This window comes from Eimeria maxima, genomic scaffold (genome assembly GCF_000499605.1).
Source record: "Eimeria maxima Weybridge genomic scaffold, Emw_scaff681, whole genome shotgun sequence".
NCBI classification, from domain to species: domain Eukaryota; phylum Apicomplexa; class Conoidasida; order Eucoccidiorida; family Eimeriidae; genus Eimeria; species Eimeria maxima.
Genome location: NW_013566688.1, coordinates 3,226 through 18,980, shown reverse-complemented (window position 1 = coordinate 18,980; position 15,755 = coordinate 3,226). Strand labels below are relative to the sequence as shown.

The following is a 15,755-nucleotide window of genomic DNA, read 5'->3' as shown; positions in this document are numbered from 1 at the left end:
CCCCCCACCCCCCAATAGAGGGGCGTATCTGGGCCCCTGCAGTGCACTGCTCTCCGCCTGCCCCCAACTTACCAGACATTAAAGTCAACCAGCCAAAGACAGCTCGTATCAACCTTGGTAACAGAAGCACGACAAGCAGGGGAGACACAGCCTCTTCTGCATTCCCTGGGGGTCCAAGGGGCCCCTTGGGCCCCCCTAAATCTGGGACGGCAGGGAGGGGAGGCGCCTCAGTACCCAGAAGGACGGCGATGTGCTCGAATACAACTCTGCAACAAACACACTCTCAAGGACTCCCTTAATAATCTCCTAGAGGACGCCAAACCCTAAACCCTAAACCCTATTCTTGAAATAGCGAAGAGGGAAGCTCTAAATATCGTGGCGCCCCACACTCAAAACACTAAACCTCCTGAATCCGAGCAGACCATTCCAGGACCAAACCCTAAACCCCAAACACTAAACCCCAATCCTTAGGAGCAAGACGTACCCGTATAACTCCAGGGCACATTGCGCGCTGCCGAGCCAAACCCTCAGGCGGAATACATCTGTTAGGTGCGACCCCCCTTCTCCTTGTTTGGTGGGTGTGGGGCCCCCCAGCGCCTCTCTCGGGGTCCCAAGGCGGTTGGGGTGGAGGCATGGAGAACCCAGTGCCTTTACAAGGTCCCTCAGGGGGCCCCACGATGTTCGCAATACCTGCAACAGCAGACCAAACGCACAAACCCGAGCTCTCCAACATGCAGTCCCCGCAAGAAGTTCAGGGTTTAGGGTTAAGGGACCTTGTTGGCCTAGGGTTAAGGGTTTACGAAGGGTCTTACCTTAGATACGACGAAGGAGCTGCTGTATGCAGAAGAAAGATGCAGCAAGGACAGGAAGAGAGACAATGATTGCCGCAGGAGACCTCTTTGCACTCCCAACACTCTCATACACAAATGCTCTTCCTGCTGCTGCTGCAGCTGCTGCAGCAGCAGCTTCTCTCTGTGTGCCCCTATAAAAAGGCCCAAGGGGAGAGGCAGCAGCTCATTCCAGGGGGGCTCCTGCGGGCACTGGCGCAGCAGCAGGTGTAGGGACTCGGCAGGCCTTTGAAAGGGCCCCCACTGCAGCAGAAGTCTAACAAGGGCAGTGCAGTAGCCATCGATGGCCAGCTGCAGCAGATTTGGAGCAGGTAGGTGCAGCAGCATCTGCTGCTGCTGTTGCTGCATTCGTGAGCGTTTTCTGTTTTGTGCACTCCGCTGAGCCTCTGCTGCTGCTGCTGCTGCTGTTTCTGTTGCTGCAGTTGATTTCCCCCGGCAAACTTTCTCCTCAAGTCCCAGAGCCTCTCGGCCACCACGGACACAGCGGAGAATACCGATTATCTGCAGCGCAGCAGCAGTGGACACAAGACTCCACCCTGCTGGGCTGGGGGCCCCTAAGTGCCCCTGAAGGAGGCGATCGAAGGTACCCTTCGATGCTGCTGCTGCTGCTCCTACTGCTCCTGCTGCTCCTGTAGCTGCTGTTGCTGTAGAACTACGTCCGGGGCCAGAATGCAGGGGGACACCGCCTCTGCTGCGGCCGCGGGTCGGCGGGGCACGACCTCTTTGTGTTTTTCGAGATTTGCTGCTGTCGTTACTGCTGCTGCTGCTGCTGCTGTATCCGCTGCAGCAGCAGCTGCTGGTTGTTTGCTGCTCTTCTTCCAGCAGACCTGTTCTTGTGGTCTCTGCTGCTCTTGCTGCATGCGTTGTCCCTAAGGTGTCTCTTCTTCTTGAGGACAAAGGTTTACTCTTGCTGCCTCCTAAGATAGTGAGGTTCTGTATAAGACCCAGCACAGGACCCCAAAGGGCCCCCAAGAACCGCTGCCGGAGGGGCCCCTGTCGCAGTACAAAAGGTAGCAACACCTCAGTCAACAGCGCCTGCTGCTGCTGTGGTGGAGGACCAAGACGGCCGTGCGCAGAGGGTCGTGCTCCTTCATCTGCTGCTGGTGCTGCTTCTTTTGTTGTTGCTGCTGCACTACTGGTCCTAGGCTTTTTGGATCGGTGTTGTCTCCACAATGAAGGCTGCTGCAACGTGCACGGTGAATCAGAACTTGGAGCTGCAGCAGCGAAAGCGGCGTCCGCTGCTGCTGCTGCTGCTGCAACTGCCGCAGCACCAGCTGGGGTGTCGCTGCAGCACCACTGGCCTTGCAGGTAGCCCTCCACCAGCTGCAGCAACTCTTGCAGCACAAGTGTGCGCGAAGGTGCCTCCTCTGTCTCCTTGAGAGATGATGTCTCCTCTCCCGTTAGAGAAGATCCAGGTGCTACACAATTGGAGACAGGAGTCTCCTCTGTGCTCGTGCAGGCAGCAGAGGAGACAGCAGATATATTAATTAGAGGGACTGGCAACTGCAGCAGCAGCTGCCATGACACATAGCAAAGGGGTCCCTCAGTGTGGCGCAGCAACAGGGATGTCTGCAGCAACAACACAAGCCAGTAGTAACAGCAGCAACAAAGATGGTAGTTGCAGCAGCAACAAGAAAGGCAGCTGCAGCAGCAAGTTGCAGAAGCAGCAGCAGGACACAGTCGCTAGGCTGGGAAGGGAGCCAAGACAAAATGGCTTCATCAGTCTAGGGTCAGCACTGGCACAGTAGGAGGAGGAGGAGGAGCAGCAGCAGAAGCAGCTCCTCCTTACAGGTAAGGCCATATCAAGGAATCGTCTAAGCTCCTTCTCTTTCTTAAGGAGGTCAATCTCTTGTGTGTTTCTTGGTGGAAGGAGGGCCCCACAGGTGTACATACAGCTCATGGTATGCAGCAACTGTATATGTCCCTCGTTGCTGCTCGTCTGCTGCACCTCTGCTGCTGCTTGCTCATCAGAGGCAGCGAGCTGCACATAAACAAAGCAGCGCCAGACAGTCAACTGTCTCTTTTCCTGTGAGAGGGGTCTCCTCTCTGTCAAGGGGCCCCTGGGGGCCCCTCGACACCTCCAGTGACACTATTCAAGAGCCACAGTACCCTAGGGCCCCCCTTAGGGGCCCCATATGGGGCCCCTTCTGACGTACCTTCGCCTCCACAAGCTTAAAGAGACTGGCAGCTAACTTGCAGCGCTCGATATAGTTAGGGGCCTCCCTACGCAGCTGTAGCCATGAGGCCTCGAAGGGGGCCCCCAAGAGGCCCCCTAAAACATAACGAAGGCCAATACTTAAGGACGTAAAGGTTTGTACCTGTCTCCAACACCACAAACACGCATGTTGCTAGCTAGCTAGCTAGCTAGCCAGCTAGCTAGCTGGTAGCTGACCTGCCAGTCAGTTAGCTAGCTAAGGCATATATGCAATACAACTTAGGCAACTAAATGCCAATATTCCCCTACTGTTGGGGGGCCTTCTAGGCTGCACAGCAGCAAACAGGGCGCCCCCCACTAGGAGCGGCACCAGGTAAAGGGGGCCCGGTCCTACCTGCTGCTGCAGCGGTAATGCGAACAGCTCCTTCCATATGCGGCTCGCCAGTCTCTGAGACACCTCAAGGGGACCTGCTGCTGCTGCTGCTGCTGCAATAAGACTCGCAAGTAACACTTCCTGCTGCTGCTGCTGCTCCTGCAGGTCATAAGGATAACCAGGCGCTCGCAGCGCTGCCTTTTGAATGGCCAACGAGGGGGCCCCCCTTTTAGGGGCCCCCAACCCTCGCTCTTGGGTTCGCTGCCGCTCCCTTCCCGCGACAGCAGTAGCAGCACCAGCAGCACGGGCAGCAAGTGCAGCACGAGGCCTACTGCTGCTGAGTTGCTGCCAACGCTTAAAATGCGACAGCTGTAGCAATCGCTGGTGCTGCACACTCCTCAATAGACCAGTCAGCCCGTCCCACACACAGCGGGCCAGAAGCTGCTGCTGTTGCTGCTGCTGTTGCTGCTGCTGTATTTGGTGCTCCTGCTGCTCTCGGTCCGGTGAGGACGGCAAAAGAGGCGGTGCTGCAGAAGGTGCAGCGTCTAGCAGCAGCGCAGCAGCAAAGCGGACGCAGCTGCTGCTGTCCTGAGCTAGCTGCAGCAGCACCTTCACGACCTGCCTCTGCAGCAACAGTCACACCAACGGTAAGAGCAGCTTGTGTTTAGGCAGAAAGAAGCCCTGCACATCCGAAGTAGCAGCAGCAGCAGCTACAGCAGGAGCAACAGCCGCAGCAGCAGCAGGAGGTGGAGCTTACTAGCGCCAGTGCTGCTGGGTGGGTTTGGTGTTGGCTTTGCTGCAGCAGAGCAGCAATTTCTGTAAGGAGGAGACACCTGACAGCAGGCGACTGACGATCTGCTGCTGCCCCTAGCAGCAGCTGCAGCAAATCAGTAAGTGCTACTGGCTGCAGCATCACCTCCTGTCTGCTGCTGCTGCTGCTAGGGTTGCTGCAGCAGCGGCGCAACAGCTGCAGCAGAAAGGAGACGGCTGCATGGCGCACGGTGGGGGACGGGTCCTCTAAGATCTGTTCCAGCACCTCTCTGCAGCAGGAGCAGCAACAGGAGCAGGAGCAGGAGCAGCAGCAGCAGCAAGTGATAAGGTGCTCGTTCTATTGGTGTGAGGTGTTTAGGGAGACACTTAGATATCTAACAGAGGGAGACAGAAGAAGCAAATGAATAGACAAGGGGGAAAGGCAGCAGAAAAAGGAGACAGTAAATAAATAAAAAAAAGGGGAAGCAGCAGCAGCAAGAGACACACACATAGAGACAGGAGACAGGCAAAAGGAGATAAATACACGGAAGGAAAGGCAATAACAAAGCAAAAGAGACAAAAGAGCAGACAACCAGAAAAGGAGAGGCAGAGATACAAAGAGAGACAGAGAGAAACAAAAAGAAAAACAGAGAAAAAGGGACAAAAAGGGACAAAAAGAGACAAAGAAAGAGAAAAGGAGACACCTTGAGCTAAGCAGCAGACTAAGAGGAAGGGGACAGCATAACAATTGCCATAGGCAGACGGCATTCAGACGAATCTCCCAATTGCCGCACTGCAGCACAACACTACACAACAATTAATTAACAGCTAGCTAGCTAGATAGCCAGCTAGATAGCTAGCTAGCTAGCTAGGTGGATGGATAGGTGCCTGGATAGGTGGATGGCTAGGTGGCTAGCTAGCTGGCTAGCTAGCCACACTGCAGCCGTCTTCTCCAGGGGTACAGGACTAGCGACACATCAGGACAGTGTCACCACTATCTGCTGCTGCTGTTGCTGCTGCAGCTCCTCTCCCCGCTGCTGCTGTTGATGCTGCTGCTGCTGCTGCTGTTACTGCTGCTGCTTGGCTTGCCTTCAAAGACCTCCATAAGAAAGGAGACGCTAAGGACCATACACTAAGAGGAGGAGACACCTCCCTCCCTCCTTCCTCTGTTGTTAGTGCAGCCCTTAGGGGGGCACCCGTAAGTGCAGCAGCAGCAGCCCTGCTGCTGCTGCTTGCTGCAGCAGAAAACGTCTGCTGAGATAGTAGAGGCAGCAAGCAGCAGCGGCACCGCTGCGCCAACTGCAGCGGGGAAAAGAGAGACGCACGCAGCAGCTGCTGCAGCTGCGGGGCAAGGGACTCGCAGCCAGGCTCAAGAGACACCTGAGCAGCAGCAGCAGCAGCAGTAACACAAGCAGCAGCAATACATACTACATGGGGCGGAGAGGCAGCAAGCTTCATGCAACTAGCAGCAACAGCAGCATGGTCTGCAGCAGCAGCAGCAGCGTTCCCTCTGGCTTCTGACTCTGCCACTGCTACTGCCGCTGCTGTTGTTGTTGTTGTTGTTGCTGCTGCTGCTGCTGTTGCTGCTGCTGCTGCTAAGCTCCTCACCTTGAAGGCTTGTAGGAACAAGGAGCCCATTTGCTGCAGGTCCCCAGCAGTGACACTTCGGTCCTCAATAAGAGACACCAAGTGCTGACACAAACACAAACCCTAAGCCCTAAACCCTAAACCCTAAACCGCAAACCCTAAACAGATCCAGTTCCTAAACTCTAAACCCTAAACCCTACAAACAGGAGCTAGCTACCGCCTTCTCTACGTGTCCAACTAGCCGGACACAGATAAAAAGGGTTTAGAGCATGCAAGAATTTAGGGTTTGCAAGGGTTTAGGGTTTAGGGTTTACGCGGAAGAAGACGAGGTGTAGGCCTGGGCAGCGGCCCCACAGGTGCGCGAGAGCCTTCCTTCCCTCTTGCTGCAGCAGCAGCGGGGAATTAGGCAAAGCAGCAAGCAGCAGCAGCAGCAGCAGGCGCTGCAGTTGCGGCTGCAGAGGCCCATGCTGCTGCAGCACAGCTTCAGGGGCCTCAAACATATCAAACAGCTGCTGCAGGGGGCCCCACAGACCCTCTCTCCTCGGCGCAGCAGCAAGAGCAGCAGCAGCAGCAGTCGAGCCCTGCACCGCATGCACTAAGCACTAAACCCTAAACCCTAAACCCTAAACCCTAGGTCGTTATGTGCGGGGGCAAATGCATGCAACTTACAGGTGAAGAGAGGGCGTTAACAAGGAGAAGAGAAGCAGCTTCTGCTGCAAGGCCAAGGTAGAGAGGCTGCTGCTGCTGTTGCTGTTGCTGCTGCTTCTGCTGCTTCTGCTGCTGCTCGGGGGGCCCATCCAGCAGCTTGTCAAGTGTCTCTAAGAGACAGTGGCAAAGGGTACTGCGCAGCCGCTGCTGCCTCTTTAATAAGGCCTGGGGGGCCCCTGGGGCCTCCCCAGGGGGTACCTCTTCTTCATCACTATAGGGGCCCCCCTCTTTAGGGCAACAAGCAGCACGTTGCTTGCAGGGGCCCACCACACTATCTAGTTGCTGCAGCGTTGCTTCTGCGGGGTCCCACAACACAGACAGCAGCAGCAGCAGAAATAGTAGCAGCAACAGCAGCAAATAGATATATACAGCAGACACAGCAAACAATAACGAAGAGACTCACCTCCTACTACCCATAACAAGGGTACAAACGCATGCAGCAGCTGGGGGGCCCCATGTTGCTGCTCCACAGCAGCTGCAACAGCAGCTGCAACAGCAGCTGCTGCTTCCAACACATCTATAGAAGGAAACACCTCCACAGGCTCAGAGACGCCCCTTCGGTGCCCTTGGGGGGCCCCCCAAGGGCGGACGGGGTCTTGAGTACAGGTCCCTCTGTGGGGGCCCCCTTGGGGCACCCCTTGGGGGCCCCCTTTACTACCAGCAAAGCTATGGGCATAAAGGAGGCCCCCTACACGGTAGAAGAGCTGTGTAGCCTCAGGAACAGTAAGACCCAGTATCTCTTCTTTTAGTACCTGAAGGAGCAGAACACCGCCTAAACCCTAAACCCTCGGAAAGTGTTTATTGATCTCGGGCGAACCTAAGCATTAGGGTTTAGGGTTCTTACGCGAGCACGAGTAGCTGCACAGAGGAGGTCTCGGAGGGTTGCAGACTGCAGCAAGAGGGCCCCTATACCCTTAGGTTTAGGGGGGGGCCCCATGTTGACTCAAGGGGCCCCTTGCACGGGGCCCCCAGGCTCAAAGTGGTGGCCCCCCTACGGCCTACACAGAGTATAGAGGGGCCCCCTATGCCGCATATTAAATTTAAAAGGCAAATAAACAAAGAAAAGGGAAAGAAAGAGCAGCAAATGCAGCAAAATGTTGCTGCTGTAACACCACAACCCCACCACTGTGTGTGTGTCACCGCAGCTACACTGTAAGACCCCCCCTCTGTTGAGGGCTTAAAATGATTATTTCTTCAATTTAAATATAAAAATATAATTAAAAATATAAAATAATAAATATTTATCTAAAATTTAATGCCTTTTCCCCTGTATTTCCCTGTACTACTCCGTGCACGCGTATGCCGCGCCCCCTAGCAAGCTGCCTATACACCCCAGCGGACCACCGCCGCCTCTACAAGTAAACCCTAAACCCTAATCTGTCCTATATCTTATCCGTCCCTCCCTTCTCTAGAGGTGCCTATACACCTACATTCCCTCTATTAACTGCCTTTCCTCCCTCTATACCTTTATATTCTGTTCCTTTTTACGTGTATGTACACTATAATTTATTCGCCATCCTCTAAACAACCAACTAACACCAACGACAAAACAGTCCCTTCTTCTTGCCCCCTCAAGACCCTTTTAGGGGGCCCCTAAGGGCCCCCAAAAAGTTCCATAGGGCCCCCCCCGGGGGATCCATAAAGTTCATTAGGGCCCCCCCTAAAAGCTACCAATGCATAGGGTACCCGTAAGGGGCCCCTCCCTGCCTTGGTGGTGCCTTCAAGGGGCCCCGTAGGGGCCCCACACGGATGCAACCCCCTTTGCTGCAGCAGCTCATACTGCATGCAGAGAGCAGCAGCAGGTTGAGGTATAATTGGCGTATATTTGTTGGGGAGTGTGTGGGGCCCCCTAAGAAGCAAGAAAGGGGCCCCCCCTTGATGCCGTTATATATGTCCTTTTTACCTATTTATATATTTATTTATTTATTTATTTATTTATTTTTGTGCCTTTGCCTTGTGCTTCTGGCTAACTGCAACTGTACCCTCTCTGAATTGATTCTTTGCGCGACGAGGAAGAGTTCTTAGATAGCGCATTCTGCATGCATGCACAAACCCTAAACCCTAAACCCTAAACCCTAGCACAAACCCTAAACCCTAAAAATCGGGAAGGACGGATATAGCAACAGCAGAACACTCTGCAGCAGATGGTAAGAAAGAAGATAAGTAGGATACTCTAATACCTCCCAAACCCTAAACCCTAAAACCCTAAATCCTAAACCCTAAACCCTAAACCCTAATACGTACCTGCCAGTTCCTGTAGTGTGTCTACGCTTTGCCTTCTCCGACCAGTTGTATGTCCTCTTCTTTGCAGAGGGATATCCTAGAGAAATAAAAAAAAAAAAGAAAAAGAAAAAAGAATAATTAAATAGTTAATTTATATTAAGCTCTTAGAGGCATATACACCCTAAACCCTAAACCCTAAACCCTAAACCCTTGATATGGACATCTTTATGATCCCTATCTCCCTTCGCGTTCTCCCTATACAAAACCGTTAATAAACAGAAGAAGAAAGAAAAGAAAACATAAAGAGGAGCAGCTTTCCCCTTCTTCTTCAGGTGTACGTACACCCGAGGGTTACCACTATAGTACACACAAAGGGTTTATCTTATTTACAAAAGGAATAAAGTATATATTAATTATAAGTAAAAAAAAGAAAAAAAGGAGAAAAAAGCAATAAAAAGGAACGCATGCAGCATGCAAATGTGCAGACCCCACAGGGGGGAACAAGGGCCCCTCTATATTTTATGTATTTCTTTTCCTGTTACTGTTGATTTCCTCCAAACCCTAAACCCTAAACCCTAAACCCTAAACCCTAAACCCTCACCACAAGAGGCACAAGTCTTCTTCTGTACGTGGTAAGCCCTCCTACCACATCTTAGGCAAAGGAAATGTGTTTTGCCGTGACGACGGCCAAAGGATCCTGTTCCTTTGCCTGCCTTCCCCATTTTTTTAGTGTATATACACCTAAATTAATAAAATTAACAGGGGGAAAACAAACAAAAAGAAAAGAAAAACACTCAGGCACAAAAAACAAACAAAACAAACATCAATACCCCATTATAATGGGGCTTCTTCAGTCGCAGCCCCGTGGTGTACATACACCCCAGCAGCTGCTGCACCGCATGCATCAGCTAATTGAATATTTACAAATAATAATCTATTATATTCATACTATTTACTCTTTTTTATTTATTTATCTTCTTTTTCTTAAGAAAATACACAATTAATATGTCTATTAGCTGCCTATACACCCCGCAGCTGTACGCCTCTCCCCACCGCCCCCACGATTAACTGCAGGGTTATGCTAAGGAGCGGGAAAAAAGAGAAAAGTTTTATTTATTTTTAATTAATTAATTTAATTTGTTATTTATTATTTAATTATATTCTTTTTTTAACAAAAGTTCTTCTTTTGTTTAGGCATAAGAGGCAACACATCCATAACTCTTCAACCCCACCATCTTATTCACGTACCTACGTACGTACACCTCAATCTATTTGTACACTATAACTCATACTATAGCTAGCTGGCCAGCTAGCTAGTTAGTTAGTTAGCTAGCTAGCTGTACTGTATAGACTAGCAGTAAGGGTCCTAAGGAAGATAATTAATTATGCATTTCTTTTTATTTATTTATTTTATAATTATATTATATTTCTCCCTCTTGCCTGTTGTATATATGAACAAACCCTATTAATACAATTAAAACCCTTGTATAGCCCCTAAGAGAAGGGAAAGGGTTTAGGGTTTAGGGAAAAAGTGTTTAGGGTTTAGGGAAAAAGTGTTTAGGGTTTAGGGAAAAAGGGTTTAGGGTTTAAGGAAAAACCCTAGATATAAATTGCCTCTCCTGGCTTAAGGCAGTAAAACCCTGGGGGGGCCCTTGTAGGGTTTTGTTGTTGCTGTGGGGGCCCCCCTGACGTGCTACTATTACTATTACTACTACTGCTGCTGCTGCTGTTGCTGTTGTTGTTGTTGCTGCTGCTGCTGTTCTTGTGGGGATTAAAAGGAATACCTAACTTATTGCATGCAGCCTCCGCCCTCCTTGGGGCTTCCCCGTATGCCTCTCCCCCCAAGGGCAACACATCATAACGAGACGCAATTGTTATACGGCTACCTAAGAGGCGGTGTGCCTGCAGCAGCAGCAACAACAGCAGCAGCAAGAAATGCAGCAGCAGCAAGAGTTGTATAATGAACAAGAGAGTAGCAGCAATAATAGACACAGCAGCAAGAAGACAAGTACAACCAGCAGCAGCAGCAGCAGCAGCAGCAGCAAGTGTTATCATCTTTACAATTATATATACTTAGCTGCCTATACACCTGAATATGTATTAGTGTGTTTATTGGTGGGGTTGCTGCTGCTGCTGCTGCTGCTGCTGCTGTTGCTGCTGCTGCTGTTGCTGCTGCTGCTTACCTCTACTGCTTCTTCAGGCGTCATATTAAATCGCTGCAGCAGCTCTGTAGGTTCATAGCCCCCTATAGGCAGCAGGGAGAGGTCGAAGCAGTGCTGCTGCTGCTGCTGCTGCTGCTGCTGTTGCTGTTGCTGCTGCTGGGAGATGAGGGCCTTTGCTGCAGCAGCAAGCTCAGCTGCCATCTGACGGGCCTCAGGTGTGGGGTCGTCAACCTCTAGGGGCCCCCATGCTGCTGCGTACCTATCCGTGATTTGCTGCTGCTGCTGCTGCAGCGCCATTTGTAGCTTTTGCTGCTGCGCTGCAGCAACAGCAGCAGCAAGCATAGAAGAATTATATCCTTGTCTCCCCCCAATATACACCTGGTGGGGCCCCAATAGGGTACAAAAGGCCCCCCATCCCCCTATACCCTTATCAAGGAGACACCTAGATGCAGCAGCAGCAGCAGCAGCAGCAGGAAGCAAAGAAAATAAACAACCAGCTAAGGAAAGGGGACTGTCTCCCCAATTCATAGGGTACATAGTACCCCTCATTTTACGGTGTATATACAGGGGCCCCATTGTACCCTGGGGCCCCAATAGGGTACAGCTAAATTGCTTCTGCAGCTGCTGCAGGGGGCCCCTATCTAGACAATCATAAGAAGAAGAAGTAAATAAAAGAATATCTATTGGTGGTAAGGAAGAAGGAGACACAGCAGCAGCACAGACACGACGTGCTGCAGCACACAGACACACAGCAGCAGCAGCAGCAGCAGCAGTAGTAGTAGTAACATAACACACATCAACTGCTCCTCCCGCTGCTGCTATTTCTGCTGCTGCTGCTGCTGCTGCGAAGATGGTGCTGCTGCTACGATACTAGTGCTGCTGCTGCTGCTGCTCTTGATCCTAATGATGCTAATGCTGCTGTGACTGTTTGTGCTGCTGCTCGTGGTGCTGCTGCTGCTGCTGCCGCTGCTGCTGCTGCTGCCGCTGCTGTGTGCACGGTTACTTACGCCCGATCCTCCCCCAGGGCCCCGCTCGTTTAGAGAAGAAGGGATCGGTAAGAATGCTGAGGGGCCCCAAGGGGCCCCCTGGGGTCCCACTGGTCTGCAGCAAGAAGGTACCATGACCAAGGGCCTGTACCCTAAGGAGGCCCTTAGGTATATCCTCTGCATTAGGGGGAGGGGGCCCCTCAGGTACAGAGAAGGGTTCTGGCCATATAGCTGGTGGCTTAAAAGGAAGGGCCCCTTTTTTGTACCCTAGGAGGGCCCCTAGGACCTCCCCTACGGCCCTCCCTAGGGACCCTACTAGGGCCCCTCCTGGGGGCCCTCCGGGGCCCCTCCCTGGGGCTCCAGGAGGAGGGAACCACTGCATGCAGCGATATCGTGCAAGGGCTAAAGACTCTCGCAGGGTAAGAGAGGGTAATGGGCCCCCAGGAGGGGGGCCCCCTCCCTGGGTGTTGAGCTTGGGGGCCCCCCCTGCTGCTGCTGCTGGGGGCCCCCAAGTTGGCTCGAAGTGGACGATGAAGCACTTAAGAAGAGATCGGGGTAAACCCTTGAGGGCCCCCAAATTAAAACCCTTCAGGGGGCCCCCCATTCTCTCCTCTAGCGTACTGTGTTTGGGGGCCCCCAAGAGGCAGGATAATGAGGGGGCCCCTGGGCCCTAACTATCTTTAGTACCCTTAGGAATAGAGAGAAGGTACTAAATATAAAAGAAAAGATGTAGAGACTAACAATAAAAATCAGGGTTTAGGGTTTAGGGTTTAGGGTTTACTTCATAGGCAAGGCTCACGGTCTGCCAGCCACTCGCTCAGGAGGGGGGCCCCCCACCGTTAGGGGGCCCCCCCTCCAAACACCACTTACCTTCTTCTTACAAACCCTAGATCGTAAACCTCAACAATTAAAACCCTAAACACTAAACCCTAAACCCTTGTAAAGGGCCTCTACATCGGCTTGTCTGGTTCTTGGGGGCCCACCTGACCCTTGCTTGTCTTGCTCCCCGGGGGCCCCCAAGGGAGCAGTAGGAAATGTTCAAGGGGGCCCCGTGCTTCCCTCTTAGGCCAGGGGGGCCCCCATATCTATCTCCTTTACTAGTTTCCTTAGACCCCCCAGGGGGGGCCCCAACAGACCCAGATGGTAAAGACGTGGGGCCCCCCGTGCTGCCGCGACTGCAGCAGCAGCTGCTGCAGCAGCAGCGCTCGTTGCGCCTATGGCTGCAGAAGGTTCTTCAAGAGTCTCCAGGTAAACCCTAAACCCTAAACCCTAAACCCTAAACCCTTGAGGTGTATACACACCTCTGCATGCATGCATGCATGCTTATATATTATGTCTTTGCTGCTGTTAGGTGTAGAGACAGCAGAGGCTAATGAACAGCCAGCAGCAACAAACCCTCGTAAGTTATCTGCTGCAGACCTCCAAACCCCCGAATTAGGGTTTAGGGTTTAGGGTTTAGGGTTTGGGTGTGTTGCAGTTGTTGATGAGGGTTTAAGGAGCTAGTTGTTTGGCAGTATAGCGTGTAGGGTTTAGGGTTTAGGGTTTAGGGTTTAGGGTTTATGTTGCAGTATGTATAAATATAAATAATAATTATATAATAAGAAGAAAAGAAGAAAAAGAAGAAAAGGAGACAGATACAGCAGCAGCAGATACAATTATTGATCTTATGGATCAGTTAGTCCCTCTTTATTTTCTCCTTTCTTCCTTTTTTTTGTCTCCTTTCTTCCTTTTTATTGTCTCCTTTCTTCCTTTTTTTTGTCTCCTTTCTTTTATTGTCTCCTTTCTTCCTTTTTTTTATTGTCTCCTTTCTTCCTTTTTATTGTCTCCTTTCCTCCTTTTTTTTATTGTCTTCTTTCCTCCTTTTTTTTTATTGTCTTCTTTCCTCCTTTTTTATTGTCTCCTTTCTTCCTTTTTATTGTCTCCTTTCTTCCTTTTTATTGTCTCCTTTCCTCCTTCTTATTGTCTCCTTATTGTCTCCTTTTTTTTTGTCCCCTTTTCTCCCTTTTATTGTCTCCTTTTTTTCGTCCCCTTTTCTCCTTTTTATTGTCTCCTTTTTTATTGTCTCCTTTTTATTGTCTCCTTTTTATTTATTCTTTTTATTTATTCTTTTTATTTATTCTTTTTTGTCTCTTTTTTGTCTCCTTTTATCTCCTTTTGTCTCCTTTTGTCTCCTTTTGTCTCCTTTTGTCTCCTTTTGTCTCCTTTTGTCTCCTTTTGTCTCCATCTGTCTACTTGTCTCCTGTCTCTTCTGCTTATAGGGGCCTACAAAGCTGTGCCTTACCTGTGGGGCCCCCCATGGGGCCCCCCCCTGCTGCTTGCTGCCGCTGTTTATCCCTTCATGTATACTCGGATAGTTATGAGGTTAATTCCTTAAGACATGAGGGGCCCCCTGTACCCTTTAGGGAGAGGGGCCCCCAACCAAGGGACTGGGGGAGGCCCCGTGCCTGTGCCTTTATGCCAGAGGCAGAGGAGGCCCCTGGGCCCCCTTCCCCCCAGCCATCAGCAGCAGCAGCTGCTGCTGCTGCTGCAGCAGCAGCAGCAGCAGCAGGAGACGCCTTCAGTCTATGGGCAAGCGGGGGGCCCCTACCTACGTACTTAGAGCCAAGCAGCAGGAGGTACGTTTGTCTCCTTAATTATATAATTATATAAATATAAATAAATATAATTAATAATTATATATTTATTTATTAAGTGTCTCCTTTATTTACTGTCCCTTTTTTTATTCCTTTTTTTTTTTTGTGCTGCTGTGGTGAATATGCAGGCAGTCTGCAACTGTCTCTTCTCCTGTAACAGCAGCAGCAGCAGCTGCTGCAGCAGCAGGTGCTGCTGCTGCTGCTGCTGCTGAAGAGGGAGAAGCACAGGCGCGGCATAGCGAGCAGTCACAACAGAGACTGCAGCAGCAACTGCAGCATCTGCAGCAGCAGCAGCTGCTGCTGCAGCAGCTGCAGTTTGGTCAGGCAGCAGTACACGGCGGAGGCCCAAGAGGGGTAAGGAAGGGACTGCAACTCCCTTGTGCTGCTGCTGCTGCTGCTATTGCTGCTGCTGCTGTTCATTGCCTTGCTGCTGCTGCTGCTGCTTGTGTCTCCTTTCTTTGCAGCCCTTCGTTACCCCAGGGACAATAGAGGCCCCAGGGGACAGGGGGGGCCCCCGAGGGTTCTCTTATGAGGGGCCCCGTCTTGAGCTCCTAAGGAGTTTAAGTCGTTCTTACCTATCAAGGGGGGCCCACCTGGGGAGACACGCGAGAGAGGGGGGCCCCCAAGAGGGGCCCCCACTACCCAATCCTGGAGGGGGTCCCCTTGACGAAGGGGTACCAGAGGGTCTATTCAGAGAACCTGGGGGCCCCCTGGGGGGCCCCCCAACAGTTACAGATGATGTACCAGAGGGAGGGTTAGAAGAGGCGGGGGCCCTTGGGGTTCCCCCCGAGTCTACCCTTGAGGGGGAGGAGACAAGGGGGGGCCCCCATGGTACCGATGGAAGGTCTCTTCTTAGGGTAGGGGGGCCCCCCTTCCCTGTTGTTGCAGAGGGTACTAGGTACAGTGATAGTACAGAAGGAGAGAGACAATTGTTGCTAAGTAGTCCCCCCTTTAGTGTCCCTCAACAAGAGGAGACAGAGGAGACAGAGGAGACAGGGCCCCCTCTACTGTCTCCTTCTGTCTAATTGTGTCCCCTTTATGTGTCTCCTTTATTAAGGAGACACCAGCAAGTGTCTCCTTATTATTAATTCTCTTTATCTATACACTTTTTTCTCCCTTAACATCAAGGGTTTAGGGTTTAGGGTTTAGGGTTTAGGGTTGAGGGTTTAGGGTTTAGGGTTTAGGGTTTAGGGAGTCTAGTGTTAGCACTGCATATAGACGTGATCTTAGGGGGCCCCTCCCTAGTAGGCTACCAAGGGGCCCCTTCTTCTGCTATCCCTTTCTGCTGCTGCAGCAGCAGCAACAACTGCAGCAACAGCAGCAGCAGCAG

General features: G+C 51.6%; 3 protein-coding genes across 3 annotated transcripts; 1 reads left to right on the top strand and 2 right to left on the bottom strand.

Annotated features, from left to right (window-relative positions):
• Positions 1–68: 68 nt before the first annotated feature.
• EMWEY_00040850 (60S ribosomal protein L37, putative) lies at positions 69–7,358 on the bottom strand (the record flags this gene model as incomplete). Its single annotated transcript, XM_013482606.1, has 14 exons — positions 69–113; positions 235–306; positions 485–690; positions 923–2,417; positions 2,638–2,829; positions 3,005–3,120; positions 3,313–3,994; positions 4,134–4,414; positions 5,119–5,506; positions 5,735–5,818; positions 6,028–6,294; positions 6,383–6,717; positions 6,825–7,173; positions 7,266–7,358. The coding sequence occupies 14 exons, from the start codon at positions 7,356–7,358 to the stop codon at positions 69–71; spliced, it is 4,605 nt and encodes a 1,534-aa protein (XP_013338060.1).
• A 2,885-nt stretch (positions 7,359–10,243) lies between these two features.
• On the bottom strand, positions 10,244–12,396 carry EMWEY_00040840 (hypothetical protein; the record flags this gene model as incomplete). Its single annotated transcript, XM_013482605.1, has 3 exons — positions 10,244–10,546; positions 10,828–11,123; positions 11,814–12,396. 3 exons carry the CDS (start codon positions 12,394–12,396, stop codon positions 10,244–10,246), a joined length of 1,182 nt encoding a protein of 393 aa, XP_013338059.1.
• Positions 12,397–12,826: 430 nt separating this feature from the next.
• Positions 12,827–15,450, top strand: EMWEY_00040830 (hypothetical protein, conserved; the record flags this gene model as incomplete). The annotated part of the gene is made up of 6 exons (XM_013482604.1): positions 12,827–13,040; positions 13,144–13,191; positions 13,361–13,466; positions 14,051–14,407; positions 14,554–14,779; positions 14,890–15,450. 6 exons carry the CDS (start codon positions 12,827–12,829, stop codon positions 15,448–15,450), a joined length of 1,512 nt encoding a protein of 503 aa, XP_013338058.1.
• Between the last annotated feature and the right edge of the window lie 305 nt (positions 15,451–15,755).